The sequence below is a fragment of the Chlorocebus sabaeus genome, chromosome 13, assembly GCF_047675955.1.
Source record: "Chlorocebus sabaeus isolate Y175 chromosome 13, mChlSab1.0.hap1, whole genome shotgun sequence".
Lineage (NCBI taxonomy): Eukaryota > Metazoa > Chordata > Mammalia > Primates > Cercopithecidae > Chlorocebus > Chlorocebus sabaeus.
Window position 1 is genome coordinate 96,529,590 of NC_132916.1, and position 20,063 is coordinate 96,549,652.

The 20,063-nt window shown below is 39.2% G+C and overlaps 1 protein-coding gene across 5 annotated transcripts in view; it reads left to right on the plus strand.

Annotated features, from left to right (window-relative positions):
* HMGN3 (high mobility group nucleosomal binding domain 3) overlaps positions 1-20,063 on the plus strand; it is a 32,398-nt gene that overhangs the window by 9,746 nt on the left and 2,589 nt on the right. For 4 of the 5 annotated variants that reach the window (XM_008006420.3, XM_008006422.3, XM_008006419.3 and 1 more), the window contains exons 2-3: positions 8,840-8,890; positions 15,316-15,345. In XM_008006420.3, coding sequence (XP_008004611.1) covers positions 8,840-8,890; positions 15,316-15,345 — 81 coding nt within the window. The remainder of the gene's footprint in view (positions 1-8,839; positions 8,891-15,315; positions 15,346-20,063) is intronic. The other variant, XM_073022638.1, reaches the window with a different exon arrangement.

Genomic DNA, 20,063 nt, shown 5'->3' on the forward strand with positions numbered 1-20,063 from the left:
CATTTGCCAGAAGTTAATGTATGTCCGAGCAAACAGGAAATTAATAAAGTAACCATCAGGTAACATCTCTTTTAAGAGCCCCGGTATAACAATACAGACTTTGGTCTAGTGTGAATTCTGCCAATTTTTACCACGGGAAGGTCACTTGACCTCTTGGAAGCTCTACTCTTCATCTGTACAATGGAAATATTAAGACTGTGATCCTGTTTATCTCAGAAATATTGAAAGCATCAAATTCAACAACCATATGGAAGCATGCTGAACATGTAAAGTACTACAAAAAATTATAGATGGTTTGGTGTATGTTTTTGGTTTTAATACGGAGATAAAAACAACCAGATCTGTGTGTCTGACTTTTTAAAAACCCAGAATAGTACTAAAATTTTGTTCAACTCAACATAAACTATTTTTAATAGGTTATTGTTCATTGTTATTTCAAGAGGCTCATGAATGATGGAGAATAGGAAGCCCTCCTTTACATATCCTTTGCTCTTTGGCTAGGGCTACAGGTTAAAGCATTTCCCAAGCTGGAAGGCTTAGAATCCCAGATCTGCACCCAGTTTTGAAATTAAGACCACTAACACAAACCACTTTGAATGGTGGAGTGATAAGAGTATGAACTCTGAGCCAGCCTAGAAGAGCTGAATTCCAGCTCTTCTGTTAATACTTACCAGCAAGATTACCGGCTGATTAATCTTGGGAAAGTTACTCAACCTCTCTGGCCACAATTCCTAGTTTATAAAATGGATATAATCATGTTTTACCAACCTCATAAGATTGTGGTGAAGATTAAATCATTTCAGTCATTGCCTTGCACATAAGTGCAATAGCCATCTTTATTATTCCATTGCACCCCTTTTCCCTTGCTTTCCCGATACTCCAGTGCTTGGCATTCCCACGATGTACACGTGGCACTTATATAATGTGATAAGTACACAAGTAGCTAAGTCAGTCAGGTGAGTGAGATCTTAAGGTCCATCTTAACTAGTTTTACTGGTGAAGGAACTCAAGTCCAGAGAAGTCAGGTGTGAGCCAGACTGGAATTCAGGCTTCTGATTGAGCCACATGCTTTCTCCATGGCCACGTTTGTACAAAATCACAGCACGTAAAAAAAGGTAACTCTAGTGAAAGGGACAGCTCAGACCAAAGAGGTTTAAAATATTTAAACTTCTTTCTTTTTTTTTTTCTTTTTTTGAGACAAGGCCTCGCTCGGTCACCCAGGCTAGAGTGCAGTGCAGCCTCCACCTCCCAGGCTCAAGCGATTCTCACACTTCAGCCTCCCAAGTATCTGGGATTACAGGCATGTGCCACCATGCCAAGCTAATTGTTTTCTGTGGGTTTTTGTTTGTTTGTTTGCTGAGATAGAGTCTCGCTGTCGCCCAGGCTGGAGTGCAGTGGCGCGATCGCGGCTCACTGCAACCTCTGCCTCCCGGGTTTAAGTGATTCTCCTGCCTCAGTCTCCTGAATAGCTAGGACTACAGGCATGTGCCAACAGGCCCAGCTAATTTTTTGTATTTTTGGTAGAGATGGCGTTTCACTGTGTTAGCCAGGATGATCTCTATCTCCCGACCTCGTGATCCGCCCACCTCAGCCTCCCAAAGTGCTAAGATTACAGACCTGAGCCTCTGCACCTAGCCTTGTGTGTATTTTTAGTAGAGTCGGATTTTGCCATGTTGGGCAGGCTGGTCTGGAACTCCTGGGCTCACGTGATCTACCTGCCTCAGCCTCCCAAAGTGCTATGATTACAGATGTGAGCCACTGTGCCTGGCCTATATTTCCTTAATATTAAATATAAACCCTCATTATTGAATTGTGTGTATTTACACTAATAAAGTTTCACTGAACACACTGGCACATGACTTTTTATTTTTAGTTATCTTTTATATCTGATTGCAAGAGAAATATTTTCCCTACAAAGTGGTCCTCAGAAAAGAGAGAGTTGCTATTTATTTCAGTTCATTCAAAGTCTTCTAAAGAAGCGTTCTTTGTTACTACTTTCATCTTGAATAGTAAAATACCATTTACAAAAGACCTAGTAGCCTGCAGTGACCTTAATCAATGTAATTTGAGTTTATAGAAATCACCTGTTGCAATTGATAAGCCAAGCAGGGGAGCATATGGAAAATAAATTTAACGTAAGTTTGATTATTAATCCCATGAAGGGACCTCTCAATTCCAAGTATTGGATATTTAAAGATTACTTTAAAAGCAATGCAATAATAGAGGAACCCAGACATACAACTACAAGATCAATGAAAAACAACCAAGCCGTTGTTAAACATGGCTTCGTGGTTTTGAGTAAAACTTCCAGTGTCTGTTTCATGTGTCATAGAAGTATTTGAATTTCAGGAGACTACCTTTTAACTCAAGAACCTTATAAGAATTTCATGTACAGTGCCATCATTTGTGGAGAGAATTAACCTTGTGTTAAGTAGTTATGTGTTCGTTTTAGCTGAAGAGTGACAAGAGTTAGGTATAGGCACATTTCAGACCTTTCTCTTGGTGTGTTATTTGAATTTTTTGGTCCCAGAGTGGTTTTCTTGTTAACCAATTTAATACTGGACTGCTTTTTTCTCCTTCAAGAGTTCTGAGTCCAGTGCCTTCATTATTAGTACAAATGAAACAGTTATATTACATGTCTTGTTCAGAAGAGGAGGCAGTATAAACCAGATTGATATAACATTGAAGAAATAGAAAAAATGCTGAGTAAACCTAGTTATGTAATTTGTGTTAGGGAATAGATATGGTACTATTTAACTGGGTTTAATAGAGCAGGTTTGCTTCTAGTCTTTTTCTTCCCCCCCAGTATGGATAATATTTTTATTTGGAAAAAAATGTAAATACAGAGAAATCCAGGAAATAATATAACATACCTATTTACCCATCACTGAGAATTCACAAATTGGAATCTTTTAAAAATCATTGTTCATTTCAGGCCTTTTTAGAAAACAAAATAAATTATTAAAGATAAAGTTCAGTTTCCTTTGAAACATCCCCTTCGTTCCTTTTTCCTCGTCAACCCTCCCAAAGATAACCATCATGACGAATTTGTTGTGTATTATTCCAGTTCTTGTTTTTATACCTTTATGACACATCATCCATCCACCCACAATACTAATTTGTGCTTGTTCTAAAATTTGTATAAGTGGAGGGACATGGTGGCTCACACCTGTAATCTCAGCACTTTGGGAGGCCAAAGCGGGTGGATCACCTGAGGTCAGGAGTTCGAGACCAATCTGACCAACATGATGAAACTCCATCTCTACTAAAAATACAAAAATAGCCAGGTGTGGTGGTGCACGCCTGTAATTCCAGCTACTGTGGAGGCTGAGGCAGGAGAATTGCTTGAACCCAAGAGGTGTAGGTTGCAGTGAGCCGAGATTGCGCCATTGCACTCCGGCTTGGGTGACAGAGCGAGACTTTGTCTCAAAAAAAAAAAAAAAGAAATTTGTAGAAGTGTAGTCCTGTTGTATACTCTGTTTCTTCACTCTGTCACTTGACATTATAATGGAAGGGTGTACTATGTCTAGGTATATTGTGATTGCTGATATATTTGTACTTTTTATGTTTTCTGTTCTTTGTTTTCCTTTGTTCTTTACTTTCCTGCTTTTTATTGTAAATATGTTTTGTTCCACCCCTCCTGATTTGGAAGTTTATAGATCCTATTTCTGTTCTTACATTTTTTAACGGTAACTTTAAATTTTATTTTAATAAAGTCTAAAATTACTCTCTATATGTATCATCCTCCAGAACAAAACCAGGAGCATAGTATCCTTTAACTTCTTACCTGCCGACCCCACTTCTATCTTTCATGATTGTTATTGTCTAAAGCTGTGCTATATGGTAGCCATTAGCTGCATGAGTTTATTAAACACTTAAGAATGAGGAACTGAATTTTTTATTTAATTTTAATCAGCTTAAGTTTAAAAACTGATATTAGAATCAGCGATTAGTAAATTATAAATGTTTGGAACAACCTGGGTGAAACTACTGTAAATTTTATGAATTCTAAATACAGATTAGATGTTCCTGATAAAAATTTAGCGTTTGAATAAAGATGTGCTCTAAGTATAAAATGAACACCAGATTTTAAAGATTTAGTACAAAAAAGTCTGAAATGTCTCATTGCTTTTTTTTTGCATTATGTCATTAATGGGTGAAATAATAAAGTTTTAGATATATTCAGTTAAATAACAGTAAAATTAATTTCACTTGTTTTTATGCTTTTTTTAATATGGCAATTAGAAAATCTAAAATTATATGTTGTATTTCTGTAGGACAGAACTGCTCTAGAATTTCTATTGAAACTTAAAAGCACAATAGGTAATGTTATTTACAATTAGTAGTTAATTAGACTTATTAGTATATTTTTTACATTTTTTTCTTATATACTTTTCCTTCCTTCTAGATTTGTTTTTCTTATTACTAAATCTGATCCTTTAGTAATAGATTCTTGTTGAAAGAAAGACTTTGTTGGAAGTGAACTCTCCTTATGTTTGTATTCTGAAATGGCTTTATTTTGCCATCACTCCTGAATGATAGCTAGGTATAGAATTCTAGGTTGACAGTTTTCCTCAACTCCTTGAATAGTACTCTATATTTTCATACATTTGTATTTGTTGTTGTTGAAGTAATTCTTTATAGGTAATCGGTCTTAACTCTGATAACTTTAAGGATTTTTCTCATTTTCCTTGATGCTTTGTAGTTTTATTACAATATATCCTGCTGTATTGTCTTGTTCGTTTTGATTTGTTTTCACTTTGTTCCTTGGTATGAGTGTTGAAATCGGAGAGTCAAGACTTTACTTTGGGAATATAGTCATTGTGTCTTTTCCTTCCTACTGATAACCTCTTTCACTGCTTCTGAAATGCCTATTAGATGGTTGTGGAGCTTCTCAATTAACCACGTCACCTAACCTCTCTTTTGTTCATCCTTTTGTTGTTCTTTGTTGCATTCTGGGTTAATTCCTCAGCAGTCTATGGCAGTTCCTGCTGTGTCTGGTCTAGAGTTTATCCATGTTTTGAGTTTTTTATTTCAATGAACCTGCTTTTATTTGCTTCAAAATTTCTATTTTGTATGAATCAAAAACATTTTAATATAAAACATGCATATGCAGTATCTAGATAAATATGATTTACATAATAATACACCAGCATCTAGCTTAAGGAATATACCTCTTACCAATGACTTTGTCTTTCCCAGTCAAATTACCCTCCCTTTCCTCAGCAAAAGGTAACCTCTGTCATGATTTTGCAGTTATCATTTGTTATGCTTTTCTTTATAGACTTTCCTTGTATTTGTATTTTCAAACTTTATTTAAAATCATGCCATGACTTCCCTTTTTTGCCCAACATTATGTTTGTGCGATTCATCTCTGTTGATGTGCATACACATAGTTCATTTGTGTTCACTGCTACTATTATTTTATTATATACCACAGTGTATATATCCTCCTGATGACATATATTTAGGTTGTTTCAATTTTTTAATTTTAACTAAGTATATATTTTTTCAACATCCTTTTATTTTCATGCTTTCTATATCCTTGAGTTTTTGGTGTCTCTTTTAAGTATCATATTGTTGTATAAGTGTTAGTTAACTATATTGTTTATTATTTTTAAGTCTGAAAATCTGATTGAGCAAGCATTCCTTCCCTCCCCACTCCCCACTGTTTTCCTTCTTGGGGTGTGCCAGAGGGGATAAGAAACAAAGCTTAGGGCTGGTACAGGGTGAGAGAACATACAGGAGTATCCTCACATAAGCAGCTTCCTTAAAAGGCACGAGAAACTAACAACAAAAAGTTAAAACATCTCTTGCAGAGATGGATGTGTGCATGAGACCTTTTTATTTGACCATGATTTGGGCCCTCTTGACCATTCTTGGTTCAAACTGGATTAGTGTAAGCCTGTTGTGTCTTGGAGAATGGAGCAAGAGCTGCCTTTGCGTTGGCAGTCCCTGCATCCCATCTAACTCTCCTCATCTTTCACATCCACCTGCCAGAAGGTTGAAGTACATCTGAGATCCCCTATATCCACCCCCAACCTTTTGTTTCCCCCTTCTTTGTTTTTATTCCTCGCAATCCCTTGGCACAAAAAGCTTTGGGTTTCTGTTTTAATCCCTTAAAACCACGCTCTCTTCCTTCCTGTCTCCGGCCTGTGGCTTCATGTTAATTGATGGAGAGGGTTATGTGATAAGACAGCTTATAATGGTAGGTCTTTCCAAAATAGTCTACCTGTTACTCTGTGCAGCAAAAACAGATAACCAGTTTGCAGGGAATCTGGATGTAAGGAAATGTGCTCAACTTTAAGGCTCTGTTGAATATAGTTTCATACTGTATAATTCAGAAGACTAAAGATCTTTTTTATCGCATAATCTTTGTATAACAATTTACAGTTTATGAAATGCTTTCTCCAGTATCTCACTTGATCATAAGCAGTACCCTTTGAGTTAGCTGTCATTATCATCTATCATAGATGAAGGAGACTGAGCCACTGTGATCAAGTCACTGTCCCAGATCATACAGCTTCTAGGTAGAGAGCCAAGATTCCAGCCAGGTGTCTTGAGCTCACATCCTGCATTCATACCATTGTATCACACTGATCCCCGGTAAAGATGGATTGTTCCTGACTGCAGATGTATTAAATGCTTGTTAATAGAAAGCCGTTGTGGGAGATTGCCAGAGAAACCAGCTTGGCTAGCTCTTCACATCCAGAGCCTTATGTTCATTCATCTGAAGGCATTCACATTTTCAGTGTACCTACTTTTTTGATACAGTGCCTTTCCAAGTTTCTCTATTTTGAATAATTTGCATCCCATACAAACATTATTAGGTCAGTGTTTGGAGATTGAACTCCATCATATTGCCTGTCACTAATCCACTGCATAGAAAAATATGAAAATAATGTTAGTAACATCAGTTTTTCTTATAATAGCTATGTAGTGCTGTGTTAACTGCCTATCAATTACAGGTAAAGAGTACCCTAGACTGAAATCTACTGAGTGACCTGACAGGTCTGAATGAAAGCCCAGCACTCCTAGACAACCAAGGATCTGTTGTAGCCAGAAGGGTTGAGTCTGTAGCCATGGAAGTGAGCAAAGACCAGTGGTCCACCTAGGAATTATCTTCATATGCTCAGACTAAGATTTTGCCACAACTGGCTGATTAACACAAGTCAATGAATGAAATATTCCTGTGCAAGAGAGTGGGGAACAAAAAAGAGAAAACTGTTTCTTCATAGTGGAGAAGGTTCCATGGAGGAGGGGAGATGGTTGATTTGGAAACAAGAGAGAAATCCATGACATGTGAGGTTCTGGAAAGAGGGCATATGATAGGCTATGGGTAACAGGCAGCTCTTGGTAATAGAGAAAGGTCCCTGGGTCCTTTGCCTTGAAGAAAAGCTTTTGTCTTTCCTAAAGACTTTTATGTATACTTAGGACCTTTGTTTTGCATACTTTTTTTATGACCTAAGTTTTTAAATTTAGCATTATTTTATGTGGACTTTTCATGTATTCACATTGCCTAACTTTTTAATGCCATTCACTGTTACATAAATGTGCGAATAATAGTTTACTTAATCATTTCTCTATTATTTACTGATATATGAATTGCTTCCACTTATTCCATATTAGAAATAGTACAAATAAAGCCATATTTTTACGAAGAGTTTCTTATTTTGAGTCCAGGTTCCAAAATTGAAATTACTAGGTCATCATATTAGTCCTCTGTGTCTTTTTCATATTGCCAAGTTGTTCTTTGAAATGATTGTATTAATTTACAGCGTCACTAGCCTCAAACAGTAGGTTTTATGATCTCTTGAATTTTGTTCTCATTTTATCAGATGAGGCATTACAACATAGCTGTTTTATTTTGCTGAGCCAAACATCGTGTCAAATGTCAGTTTGCTATTTGTATTTTTTTCTAACGGGTGCTCTATTCAGATCAGCAGCCTATTTGTGCCATAGAGACTGAGTATTCACTTTCCAACTTCATGTAGTTTTAAAATGTTAGTCTAGTTTTCTAATTAGTTTGTTTTAATATTATTTAATAACTCTTAGCCAATAAAAAATATTGGGACATGTGGAGTATCCAATAAATCCAAAGTATATTTTACTTTAAAAATAAAGAAAATATAAGGTATGTTTTTTCCCATAGTATACACATCCTGTAAAGGAGTCGGGTTTGAACTGTCACAGGAGGAGACAGGTGCCGCCCCAGAGGATGGATCAAAACCTGGAAATAAATCAGCTGTGGGTGGCACGCGGCCTGGCTGTCATGCCGAGGCTGGGAGTTTAGTAGAGATACTGGAGTTGATAATGGAAAAATAGTAATCTATGATAAATTTGTCAGTTCATATCAAGAAATGGGCTAGAAATCAAGGCTAGGCAAAGATGGGATGAAAATGTGCTTTTGTGGTTGGCCTGGGCTTTACCAGCATCCTGCCCTTATCTTAAAGGAACGGAGTAACTGGAACAAGCAAGTGGAACAAGAGGGTGACTCCCAGGCATTCCTGCCACTGACCTCTGGCCCCTGTTCTGTAACTGGAATCGTCAAAGATAAATGAAAGTCGCTTAGGGTGAATGCACATGGAGAACAGGGAATCGCATCATTCTTTCACCATTTCTGCTTTAAAAGTTGAGCAGCAGTTACGCAGCTATCTACTGTGTGTGTGCATGCATGCACGTAGGTGTGTACAAGATATACCCTGTTGTAACTTAGTTTTTCTCTGTAAAAAAATCTGTTGGCTTATCTTGTCCTGGGAATGAGGTAACTTTTTAAAAACATTTTTCTGATATGTGTTTTCCAATTTAAATACAATTCACTGAAATGTTTTCTTTCTAGTCTCCAGAGAATACAGAGGGCAAAGATGGATCCAAAGTAACTAAACAGGAGGTAAGTATATCTTTGACATCCTATATTTAATTATTTACATTAAAATGTTTAATATCGTTAGGATTGTCTGCATCTGAATGAAATGGGGACAATCATATGAACAAAGTTTAATATGAATGAACAAAGTTGTTAAGTCTACATAAAACAGCGATAAGTGTCTATATGTAGTCTCGCTTGGCCTAGGTATGTTTCAGTTGGATATATTGATGAGGCATTTTCCACTTACTGTGTTGTTTATATTTCTACCTGTCAGCCCTGCTTTCCGTTAAAGCAGATACTGAGAATTCCTTCTGGGCAAAGAGTAATATAGTAGGTAAATTCATCAAGGAGAACAAAGTCTGCCTTTCACAGCAAGAAAATGAAAGACTGTAGATCTCATAAATTCTATGCTCCAATGAGTAGATTATAAATCAGTTTTTAGGTTCTGAATATTTTGCCTGAGAAGGATCATCTCTAAAATCAAAAACTATAGGCCAGGCGCAGTGGCTCACGCCTGTAATCCCAGCACTTTGGGAGGCTGAGGCACGCGGATGATGAGGTCAGGAGATAGAGACCATCCTGGCTAACACAGTGAAACCCCATCTCTACTAAAAATATAAAAATTTAGCTGGGTGTGGTGGCGGGCGTCTGTAGTCCCAGCTACTCAGGAGGCTGAGGCAGGAGAATGGCATGAACCCGGGAGGCAGAGGTTGCAGTGAGCCGAGATCGCACCCCTGCACTCCAGCCTGGGCAACAGAGTGAGACTCCATCTAAAAAAAAAAAAAAAACAAAAAAACTATAGAGGGATATACAATGTGTCAAAATATTAAAGCTTTTTTTTTTTTTTTAATTGCGAACACTCTTAGGATATTAGGATAATTAATTAGGCAATGATCCAAAGATTTTTGTATTAAAATTCAGAAACCTCCAAAACCTGGATTGTATTAAAATCCAGAAACTTGGAAGAGATTCTTGGATTTGACCCTCTGTGATTATTATCATGAACCTCTAAAAAAAGATGGGCGAAACAGTAGGAAATGAGATATAACTTTGATGGCAATCATTCCCTTTGCACAGAGCTTTAGAATAGGTGGAAAACTGCAGCTGTTACCCTTGAACTTATCAACTAAAAGGAGTCATGAGTGAGACAAAAACAATATCTAGTTACAGGTTCTTTGATTGGGTGATTCATAATGTGGTTAATAATTCAGAGGAGTTTATCATGATACCAAAACCCCTGCACAAGATTTGTATAAGGAAATTCATTCTGCCAAGTGGAAAATCTTCAACAGAACCTATAAAGAAATAAGTTAAAAGCAAAACAAACAAAACCGTCTGTCCCCATGGTCCATGTACCTAGCATTCACTGTTTAACAGAGTTTGGAATAATCATGAAGTTTTTTATCCAAAGCAGAGTCACCACACATATGTGAGAACCAACCAAAAAATGATAAGAACCAACCAAAAAGTGATAAATGCTTGAATTTTCTTGGGAAATGGCAAAATGTGATTTTTAGAACAGTTGGCTAAGTGTAACTAACCTTAATGTTTTTAAGATTTGGACGCCAAAACAAAAGCATTTGGGTTTTTCCTTAGGGACTGGCATTTAAATTGATTTGTCAGTCAGAAAACCTAGGAACACCGTGGCACCCAGTAATCTTTGATTGTCTTCCCAATTCCACTACACCAAAAGCAAATCAAGCTGGTGGGAATGTATATATAAAGGATATGTGTGTGGTTTTGTACAGCTGTATTATACCTTTTATTTTATTTTGTTTTATTTTATTTTATTTTATTTTTTGAGACAGCATCTCACTCTGTCATCCAGGCTGGCGTGGGTGAGGTGGCGAGATCGTAGCTCACTGCAATCTCTATCTCCCTGGCTCAAGTGATTCTCCCATCTCAGCCTCCTCGTAGCTGGGACTGTAGGTGCATGCTACCACACCTGGCTAATTTTTTTATTATGTTATTATTTTTGTTATTTTTATATTTTATTTTATATCATTTCTATGTATTTTTTGTATATTTTTGTTAATAAAAATGCTTTCTGGACAAGGCTCTACCTGTCATTTAAGCCAAGGCCAGATTAAAACTCATGATAATGACTTCAGGACATCAACACAGTTATTTAAAAAGTGAAAAGGTCAGTTAGTTTGCTGATGGTTTCGGGTAAAAACTGTCAGTATATTGATTTTTTTTTTTCTTTCCCACTGGATTGACTGAATTTTTCAGTTATGTCATTGAGTATGCACCATCTTGACTACAGTAAATGGATAACAGTTACTAAGGGGGATTCTCTTTTGAAACTCCTTTTCCACTGCCATATTAGAAGGCATTGTGCAGAAGATAGTACTTCAGGGGACTTGGACGGTAAACAACCAAAGTAATACATTATAGTCATTACCATCAACAGTTACAAACCCTTTTACATCCATTATTTTGTCTGGTCCATATAGTAATTCTAAAATGAGAGGAAGCAGATTATTCCTCGATAAAAATGTATAAGCACCTATAATGTGCCAAGCACTGTTCTAAGCTCTCCAGATCCCACAGTGAACAAAACAAGCAAAAATCCCTGCTTTCGTGGCACTTCCTTTTAGTGGGAGAGAGAGTAAAATAAAATGATTGAATATTAATTATGAAGATAAACAAAGCAAGCAAGGCGAATAGTGAATGTCAGAGAAGTGCTATTTTGGAGGACAGATTGGCAGATGTTATCCCTATTTTAACTAGAGCAAAGTTCTCAGAGAAACATGATTTTACCTGGGTATTAGAACTTGTAAATAGCAGAACCAGGATAGATATCTGCATCTCCTGCTCCAAAATCCGCTATCCCTATGGCCCTTTTATGGCAGTCCTAAAAATCTGGTAATCCAGTATCCATTTTTCTGTCTTGTCTATTCCCAGCCAAGGCTCTGAGGTACAAACTTTTCTACTTCCCAGTTTTGAAAAGAAGGCAATTTCTTTTTAAGTTTTTTTTTTTTTTTTTAATAGAATTAGAAGCAACTTGACTTTTGGGTTTTGCTTGGAGGTACATGGTCAGGCTCAGGAGCAGAAAAATCTCTTAAAAATAAAAATACTCCCACATTCCAAAGGAATGGTCCGTGTGTTTCAAGCAGTGTCCAGCAAAGTGCAGTAATTCTATTGAATGTAGCTATCCCCGTGTACTTTGTCGTTGGGAGATTAGACTTCTATGTTGCTTTTGCAACCAGGATATTAAAGTAGAAGATTTCATGTCTTTCAGAGTAGCCTTCACCAGAATTTTCCCCAACCTAAAGGATGATCATGCCTATGGGATGATGCCTATGGGATAATTCCATTGTGACCAGCACCTATATACCGTAGTGACAAACCCTCACATTTGTCATATCTGTTTGTCATATTTATCAATGATGATTTTTCATTCTAAAAGCCCTCCTTCACTCCCTGAGAGGTAGTAAAATAATTGGATATTGGCAATTAAGAAAAACAAAGCAAGGAAGGGGAATAGTGAATGTCAGAGAAGTGCTGAGGAACAGTCTCTGGACCACTTTTCCTGAGGATTCACAATAAAAAAAAAGAGAGAGAGAGAAATTCTTAATATCTTTTTTTTCCCTTAGCAGTCCCACCCAATCTGAGTCTCAAATGAGTACTTCACATGTTAGTGTTTTAACAAGGAAAAAATAGCAGTCTCATCTATTTCATATCCAATAAATATAGTCCCATAGTTTATAGATTTTTAAGGCTGTGAAAGCTGATGGAACTTTCCAGGAAGGTGTCCATACTTGCATGCATAATCAGTACTGCTGACTGTGAGTGAAACGTTCATTTCAGCCTCCACTGTTTGCAGTGAAAATGAAAATGTCTTATGATGGCTACTGGAAAAGAAAATGTAAGAAAGGTCTTTTTTAATGGCATAGAAAGAAGAGCTGGGAAATTTTAGGTAGCAAGTCATAAAATGATTTTATAATAAAAGATAGGATTTTTAGGGACTGGCTACAGCTTAGGCTTCCCCCCCCCCCCCCTTCGTTAATTTCCTAGGCTTTTTATTTTGGAAGTCCTGTGCTGGACCTGAATTTTTAAAAGGTATTAAGTCCTTTGGATCAGAACAACTGTTAGGCTCTGCAGAGCAGTGCTTAGATTGGAATGTCTCTGGAAATCCCGAAGAGCTCTCTGGCATCACTTAGTCTATTCAGCATGTTCAGGTGTTCACATGGAGAGGAACAACAGTGTCACAGTTGGGGAGCTTTTCTCATGATTTTGCCTCACTTCATGGAGATTTTATTCAAGACAACTAGATGGCAGATAGGGAGGCAGTTTTGAGTTATGGCTAACATGTTTGGCCCCTTTTCAGGCCCCAAACTAAAGAGTAACTGAGTAGCGGCTCTAGGACTTCTTCCCCTCCCCACAAGTTCACAGTTGCTGTATGTTTCTGGTGCTTACCCCTTCTGTTCACCTCAACACTTATTGAGGGCCCCTGCTACATATTGGAGCCACAGAAATATAAGAGAAGGTGGTCCTGTGCAGGAGGGGATGGAGACATGAGTCAGATGAAGTGAATGTGAGGCAAGACCAACATGGTGCACATGAGTTGACATCAAGTGGAGAGGGAGTCAGATAAGGTTCTTTGACCTCTCTTTAGCAGGGAGACTGCCACTTTCATCTTGGAAGGTGTTGTTCTGCCTGCTGTAGTTTGTCAGACATGGGTTGTCCTTGAGGCCACACTGAAGCTTCAGAGCTGAGCTCTGTTGGGTAATTGGAAGGTGCTCTTTTCTCCTCTATGCTCAGAAAGTACATTAAAAAAACACAAGATACCCTCTTGTTGCTCGGTTTACTTGAAAATGTTGCCTTTTCTTCAGTATACTCAATACAGTTAACCATCCTGGAAAAAGTATTGCAGGATTTGGATTCTGGTTCCCAGGGACTCGTGGGTACACTGTCAGGAATACACCCTTGAGAACCATAGCAGGCACTGTAGTTCCTCTGGAGAATCTGGCACACACTCCTCCCGTACTAATTCACAGGGCTATGTGCTGAGCTTACATGCTTTTACTCTGTGCAGTGAGTGTATCCCACCCAACCACTTAACCTGCACAGCCTCTCATTCTCAGCACATTCTCGTAGCTGGCCTTAAGTCCAGCTCTGATTTTTCCTCGAGACCCCAGGGTTAAAAGTATTCATGGAGGCTCTGGCCCTTCATTTCCTTCTGTAGTTTAAAGAAAGATGAGTTTAGCTTCTCTGGCTATTTTCAGCAAGAAAGTTCTTAGATGTGGAGATGGCAAGAAATATTTCTTCCAGTTTGGCCTGACTGGCTGGCCTAGACTGACCTTAGCCCCACTTCAAGAATTCCATGATTCCTCATAATTATGGTATGGGTTCCTACTGACCATTTTTGCTGTCCCCCTTAGGAAAAATTATTTGAAACATTTAAGCTATTGTACTGAGGCAAATTCTGCATGAGGAAGTGAGAACTAGGGAAAGGCTTGGATTCATTTATTCAGCAAATACTGAGTTTATACTGTATGTTGGCCAGTACACTACTGTACTGGAGATGGAGCAGTGAATTAACCAGACAAAAAGTATGGAATATTTATTTCTGGAGCACTTTTTTAAAAAGGCAGTTATACTTTTACAATGTGAAATCCCTTGGGGAGCCACTGCAGGTTGGATGGTAAGTAGAATATCAATTTTGTGTGTTATTGATGAAATGCCTAGGACAGTTCTTTCAATTTAGATTTTCTTTGCAGGGTCATTTGCTGTTAACTTGTAATATCCTTGAAGAAAAAAAGATTTCCCCAAAATATCAATCTCTACACAATTTCTCTGTAAATTTTCTAAACTTTGAAATTAAAAGAAAAAATTAATGCGCTTTTAATTCTAGTTAAATCCTTTGAACGTATACTACTAGATAAATGTGTTTGTTTTGTTATCGGTAAAAAGAAGGCTTTCTAGTTAACTGCCAAGATTTGTAATCATTTTCATTTCTAACATAGCAGCAAGATGGGAAACTCCTGCTATTTTGGTTTCTACACAATTGCATAAGTCTCTTCTTGTATTAACTTAAAAGCTTTAGTTCCATTTTTAAGGAGCTGGAGTCAGACTGAGGACTAGCTCTTAAATAGCACCTCAATGTTCTTGCTGTTGATTTTGTCATAAAAGTAGAGGTTTTAATTCAGGATAAAGCCTAAATTGATCTTCGTTTCCCTTACTTATTCACCACACCCTGAGTTGGGAGTAGCTGTTTATTTGAACAGTGTACCTACCCCTTTTTAGAAATACTTCCTCTTGAGTGTCATGGTGCCCAGGGGACTTGGGATATGTTTCACTGTGCTTACCTGGAGAAGGTGATGGGAATCATACGTTATAGTCATTCAACAAAGTAAGGTATATTAAGAATAGATTTTTAAAAATCAACTTCTTTTTGTATAATTACCAAAAAATATGTATATTTTCCATTCCCTTTGTAGCCCACAAGACGGTCTGCCAGATTGTCGGCGGTAAGTACCTTAGAACCACTTCAGCGTTAGTTCTTATGAGTACGTGGTCCCTTTGTCCAAAGTGAAGCAGCAAAAGGAAGATTAAGATGGTTTCCCTTGAGTTTATTTTCTTTTTGAAGATTACCTAGGGTCCTCACGTCTAGCAAATTTGACCAGTGTTGCCAAACAATTGACTTGATCAAATGTGTCAGACAGTAGCCAGCCCCATTACGAAGGATATAAAGCAGGATGTTGTTTGACATTGCTATATCTCTGAAACAAAAGTAGTATATTAGGCAAAGTTCCAGTCTTCAGATTCTACCTATGATGCACTGAAGTGGACAGAATTCTGATTCTCTGTCCACAACTCATACTTTAGAATGTTTATATGAGAGTGTTCTGAAAGTTATCTGAATCCATATACTGTAGCCTCATTTCAGACCTTAAGAATCTTTGTAACAGTAATAATTCTACTTCGCTATTTGGAGTCTCCTTCTGTGAGCCAGTAAATTCTTGTGGGGTTAGGATACAAGCTGAGATGGGCAGATGTGGTTGAACCTCCAAGGTGGACATCCTCCAGCTCTTCCTCATCAGCCTGTGCTCCCTACTGGCTCTTATGCTCTTCTGTTTCGCTGCCCTGCTAAGAGATTAGCTGGACTCCAGCAGAGGATTTTGGTTAAAATTCCTGCAGCCTAGGCTTTCCACTAAGAAGGTAGAGGGAAACTCATTGGTATTTTGGCTGACACTATATTAGTATATCCTCATACTAGCTATTACAGAAGCTTCATGCTACTTTGGTCTTCAGGAAAGCATGGATTTCATTCTCAACCCAAATCTGTGTCTGGTACAATATAGGGAATCAAAGCAAAAATAGGTATTAGGACCACTCACAAGTTCAGAAACACAGCTGTTTGGATCAGGCGAGCCAGTGTTTCACGTGAGTCTCATGGGGAAGTGTGTTAGTCTGTTTTCACACTGCTGATAAAGACATACTCAAGACTGGGCATTTTACAAAAGAAAGAGGTTTAATTGGACTTACAGTTCCATGTGGCTGGGGAGGCCTCACAATCATAGTGGAAGATGAGGACCAAGTCACATCTTACGTGGATGGCAGCAGGCAGAGAGGGAGAGAGCTGGTGCAGGGAAACTCCCATTTTTAAAACCATCAGATCTCATGAGACTCATTCACTTTCATGAGAACAGTGCAGGAAAGACCTGCCCCATGATTCAATCACCTCCCGCCAGGTTCCTCCCATGACACATGGGAATTGTGGGAGTTACCATTCAAGATGATATTTGGGTGGGGACACAGCCAAACCGTATCATTCTGCCCCCAGCCCCTCCCAAATCTCACGTCCTCATATTTCAAAACCAAACATGCCTTCCCAACAGTCCCCCAAATCTTAACTCATTTCAGCATTCACTCAAAAGTCCAAAGTCTCATCCGAGACAAGACAAGTCCCTTCTGCCTGTGAGCCTGTAACATCAAAAGCAAGTTAGTTACTTCTTGGGTAAAATGGGGATACAGATATTGGGTAAATACCACCCTTCCAAATGGGAGAAATTGGCCAAAACACAGGGGCTACAGACCCCGTGCAAGTCTGAAATCCAGCAGGGCAGTCAAATCTTAAAGCTCCAAAATGATCTCCTATGACTTCTTTTCTTGCATCCAGGTCACGCAGATGCAGGACATGGGTTTCCATGGTCTTGGGTAACTCCGCCCCCGTGGCTTTTCAGGATACATCTTCCCTCCTGGCTGCTTTCACAGGCTGGCATTGAGTGACTGTGGCTTTTCCAGGCACACAGTGGAAACTGCCAGTGGATCTACCATTCTGGGGTCTGGAGGGCAGTGGCCCTCTTCTCACAGCTCCACTAGGCAGTTTCCCAGTAGGGACTCTGTGTCAGGGCTCCAACCCCACATTTCCCTTCTGCACTGCCCTAACAGAGGTTATCCATGAGGACCCTGCCCCTGCAACAACATCTGCCTGGGCATCCAGGTGTTTCCATACATCTGAATTCTAGGCAGAGGTTCCCAAACCTCAATTCTTAACTTCTGCGCACTCGCAGGCTCAGCACCACATGGAAGGTGCCAAGGCTTGGGACTTCCACCACTGAAGCAACAGCCCCTGTACCTTAGCCCCTTTTAGTCACAGCTGGAGCGGCTGGGAGACAGGGCACCAAGTCCCTAGACTGCACACAGCAGAGGAACCCTGGGACCCTGGGTCAGGCCCACGAAACCATTTGTCCTCCTAAACCTCTGGGCCTGTAATGGGAGAGGCTGCTGCAAAGCTCTCTCACATGCCCTGGAGACATTTTTCCCATTGTATTGTGCATAGCATTTGGCTCCTCATTACTTATGCAAATTTCTTCAGCCGGCTTGAATTTCTCCTCAGCTCAGAAAATGGGATTTTCTTTTCCGTCACATTGCCAGGCTGCAAATTTTCCAAACTTTTCTGCTCTGTGTCCCTTTTAAAACTGAATGCCTTTAAGAGCACCCAGGTCACCTCTTGAATGCTTTGCTGCTTTGAAATTTTTTCCACCAGATACCCTAAATCATCTTTCTCAAGTTCAAAGTTCCACAGATCTCTAGAGCAGGGGCAAAATGTTGCCAGTCTCTTTGCTAAAACATAACGAGTCACCTTTGCTCCAGTTCCCAACAAGTTCCTCATCTCCATCTGAGACCACCTCTGCCTGGATTTCATTGCCAATATCATTATAAGCATTTTGGTCAAAGCCATTCAACAAGTCTTTAGTAAGGATCAAAGCCGTTCAGCAAGTCTCTAGAGAGTTCCAAACTTTCCCACATTTTCTTGTCTTCTTCTGAGCCCTCCAAACTGTTCCAACCTCTGTCTGTTACCCAGTTCTAAAGTCACTTCCACATTTTCAGTTATCTTTCAGCAGCGCCCCACTCTTCTGGTACCAATTTACTGTATTAGTCCATTTTCACACTGCTGATAAAGACATACCCAAGACTGGACAATTTACAAAAGAAAGAGGTTTTATTGGACTTACAGTTCCATGTGGCTGGGGAAGGCTCATGATCATGGAGAAAGGCAAAAGGAGCAAGTAATGTCTTACGTGGATGGTGGCAGGCGAAGAGAGACAGAGCTTGTGCGGGGAAACTCCTGTTATTAAAACCATCAGATCTCATGAGACTCATTCGCTAATCATAAGAACCGCGCAGGAAAGACCCACCCCTGTAATTCAATCACCTCCCACCGGGGTCCTCGCACGACACATGGGAATTGTAGGAGTTACAATTCAAGATGAGATTTGAGTGGGGACACAGCCAAACCGTATCAGGAAGACGTGTCAGTCACTAGGAGGACTTAAGAGCTGGGGTTGCTGTTGTGAATCTCCAGGCAGTTAAGGGAACACACCTTGTAAGTCAAATGAAAACCAAAATTTAAAACGAAGCTTTTCCTGAGCACCAGAAACCAGCAATATAAGCACCTTCCACTGAGATCATTCCCTGTGCTATGGAAACAGAGCCTCCTCAGAGGCCAGCAGGATTACAGACTTCAAAACCTCATTTCCTGGTCCCATCAAAACACTTGAATGCTGGGTCAGAGGGAAAGGTCTGCCCTACAGAAAATAATATAAAAGGAAATTGTTTACTGTAAATGGAGAAAACATGTATATTAATACAGTATATCAAAGCTTAGGATAACAAAATGTTTTAAATTCTGAAAATGTAAGAACCATGAAAGCTGCTGTATTTGGGCTGCAGATTTAGGGTGATAAGAAGATTAATAAAAACATCTCTTACTTTTCAAGCTCGATTTTCTTTTTTTATTTGAAAGGTCATTTCTAACAGCCAATCTTCTGAAATCGAACTGTCTACAATTTCCCTTTATGCTCTTGATGAACAGGGGCAGATTCAGTGTGAACCTGAATTACCTAGAGGCAGTAGGGAGGAACATGTATTTTTCTCCATAGCGGGAGACCCTGGCCAGTGTTTTCTATTTTAAAACCATTCTAGTGCCGGGAGAGATGTACACTTTTTTCTAGTTCTATGAGATAAATATTTGCCCTAAAGTATCTACAGAAAACTCCTGGAGTCAAATGGTTATCTTTCCCCAGTTATCCGCATGTGCCACCTGGTCTCAGGCCCCTGGGAAGCTGGCCAGGGCTGAAGCATTGTGTGGCAGAGGGACCGTGGTCACACGGTGTGCGAGTGCTGCTCATGGGAACTGGAGGAGGACCACATGAGGCAGGAAAAAATAGTTTCCTAGGGGACTCTTTGGCTAATAATATCTGTGAAAAATTTTAAACTTTGAGAGCTAACAGTAGACATTTTATCATTATAATTATGTTCTCAATGAAAACCTCTAGGGACAAATGAGCCCAGCATATCTGGTTAGGCAAAAGATTCTCACCTTGAGCTGGCATTGGACAGAATAAAAGTAGGAAGAAGCTTGGCAACAGAAACTCGAAATCTACATCAGAAGTGGAAGGATTTGGAAGTGATTTTGAAATACTTCACAGGCAGCAGTCTTCATTACCAGCTGGGCTTTGCTAGTGATTGTGCTGTGATTTCTAGATTGTTAGGAAGGCCAGTGCAACTGAATTCACTGAGTCCTTTGGCCACGGGCCTCAGTCAGCCCTCTTGCTGCTGTGCTGTGATAAAAGGAAGAACAGACACATAGGAGATAGAAGCTTAGACCTGTTCCCGGAGAGCTATTCTGGACCAGGGAATGAGGAGTCAGCTTTTCGATCTCACCTGCAGTTCCCTTATG